The sequence below is a fragment of the Osmerus eperlanus genome, chromosome 10 (genome assembly GCF_963692335.1).
Source record: "Osmerus eperlanus chromosome 10, fOsmEpe2.1, whole genome shotgun sequence".
Lineage (NCBI taxonomy): Eukaryota > Metazoa > Chordata > Actinopteri > Osmeriformes > Osmeridae > Osmerus > Osmerus eperlanus.
Genome location: NC_085027.1, coordinates 6,907,212 through 6,909,385, shown reverse-complemented (window position 1 = coordinate 6,909,385; position 2,174 = coordinate 6,907,212). Strand labels below are relative to the sequence as shown.

Genomic DNA, 2,174 nt, shown 5'->3' with positions numbered 1-2,174 from the left:
ACATCAGTGCATGGTACTGGCAAGACGGGAGTGGTCAGATTCACTGCTCTACTTTATTTACAAGTGTGTATGTTTGTGCTTGTATGTGTGCAGGGATGGGGAAAGGACAGCACCGAATGCCCACCAAAGATGAGCTGGTGCAACGCTACAACAGAATGAACACTATTCCTCAGGTACCTTACTTGCTGAATCGTTCACAGGACTCACTCTTTAATGAGCCTTTGACGAGTTACAATACAGTGACTCATCAAGAATCATTATGTTTGATGATTTGTTGGAACTGACTCATCACCCTGACTCATTCCACAGAGCCGACCCATTCAGTCAAGGTTTCTCCAGAGCCGGAATCTGAACTGCATTGCCCTGTGTGAAGGTCAGTTCACGATGATATTTCATATCTTTTGTCTGTAGGTTATGTTCCTGGGTATTTTATTCAGTGAGAGAAAGATGCTGCATCCAAAGAAGGTGCTTGTGAAGGGTGTTGTTGTTAGCTAAATGCGTCAGCCCCATTTGATTTGACTAAGCTTTATAGAGACCCACAAAGCGAGAGAGGCCAGATTGACCCCCTGACCTTTAACCCTTCCTCAGTGATCACATCAAAGGACCTCCAGAAACACGGCAACATCTGGGTGTGTCCGGTGTCCGACCATGTCTGCACTCGCTTCTTCTTTGTGTGAGTGTCCTCTGCCCTTTCGACCTAAACGTGTCTCTCCGCCGTTGGACTAATTGGCATGCATGTCGATCCACTGAACCCTGAGCCTGACCCTGCTCCCTGACCCCTCTGTTGCAGCTATGAGGATGGCCAGGTGGGCGATGCCAACATCAACACGCAGGAGCCCAAAGTGCAGAAGGAGATCATGAGAGTGATTGGAACCCAGATCTACTCGAGCTAATGGAGGCCCTAATGCAGACACTCAGACAGGGGAGGAGCCGTGGTCACCATATCTAGTCACTTAGGCTGTCTCACTCTCTCTCTCTCTTTCTCTCTCTGTCCTTTTTTGTGTCTTTATATTCTTCATTTCTTAAAAGAAAAAAAACGTTTGAACAGAAGCGGAACATCAGAGTGGACTGTCTCACATCAACACACACACGCCTACATCTACACACACCCGCAGGTGCATAGACACACGCACACACACAACTGCTCAAGCAGACACATGTCAATATGTGTGCACGCACAGATAATACACACACACACAGACACAAACACACACGTCCCTTTCAGACGCAGCTCTTTCATTTCCCCCGGGGTCACCTCCAGTTTCCTGCTTTCTCCGTCCCCCTCTCCTCTATCCGCTGAATCTGTGGAGCCTGTCACGTGTTCACACACACACACCCCCTCCTTGTGGATGTCTAGACAGTGAGAAAGGAATGGCTCCCAATGGTTATTAAAGCCCTCCCTTCATTATCAGTGATGGATTTACATGCGTACATTGCGTGCGTACATTGCATACATTGCGTGCGCAAAGGCACTATCTCACCGTGATCTGTTGATTTCCTTTTCTGTGATTAATGGCAGAGAGGGGGTTTTTCTGCCGGGGTTAGTGTCCTGCAGCACAGGGCCTGTGTCTGCAGGGAGCAGCATGAACCACACCTCAGAGGGCGAGGATCAATCACACTCACACACACACTGGTACTGAAGTGCTTTTCATCTTTATGGTTTTATCTCGGGGGAATGACGTACCCTGTGCAGAAGAGACCCTGTTTATCGATTAGTTGTCTGTACATGTATGTGTGGCTTGTATTACTCTGAACATTGTTAGATTGTACTGGAACATTGCACTTCTTCAGCGTCCTGTCCAACCGGGAGAGAAACACACTTCAAAATATCCTTGCACCTTCAAACGTATAGATAGTAAGGGAAGTAGAGAGGTGGAGTTAGAGCTCAGTAAAAAAAAAACAATACTTGATGTCCTTCATGCTAAATGTCTACTTTAGGACATACCTGTGTACTGTAAACTGCTTTTCTGGGTTTAAAATTCAAAAATGGCAACTGATGTTGAAACATTCTGTTGACGTTTTGTTGTAAATAAGGAGCGAAGGGAAAGGAGATGTTCTGCTGGGAGACAGAGGTGCACATCCCTGTCGGTTGTTGGACTGGGAGAGACCACCTTATGAAGCCTTTTGATTCTCAGAATCCTTCCCTTTGATTCTGTAGGACTTTGATGATGCCT

General features: G+C 46.8%; 1 protein-coding gene across 2 annotated transcripts in view; it reads left to right on the top strand.

Annotated features, from left to right (window-relative positions):
• Window positions 1-1,967, top strand: part of LOC134028140 (protein mono-ADP-ribosyltransferase PARP6) — a 13,580-nt gene extending 11,613 nt beyond the window's left edge. For both annotated transcript variants that reach the window (XM_062471521.1, XM_062471520.1), the window contains exons 20-23: window positions 94-173; window positions 310-373; window positions 589-673; window positions 791-1,967. In XM_062471521.1, coding sequence (XP_062327505.1) covers window positions 94-173; window positions 310-373; window positions 589-673; window positions 791-893 — 332 coding nt within the window. In that variant the 3' untranslated portion in view covers window positions 894-1,967. The remainder of the gene's footprint in view (window positions 1-93; window positions 174-309; window positions 374-588; window positions 674-790) is intronic.
• Window positions 1,968-2,174: the final 207 nt, after the last annotated feature.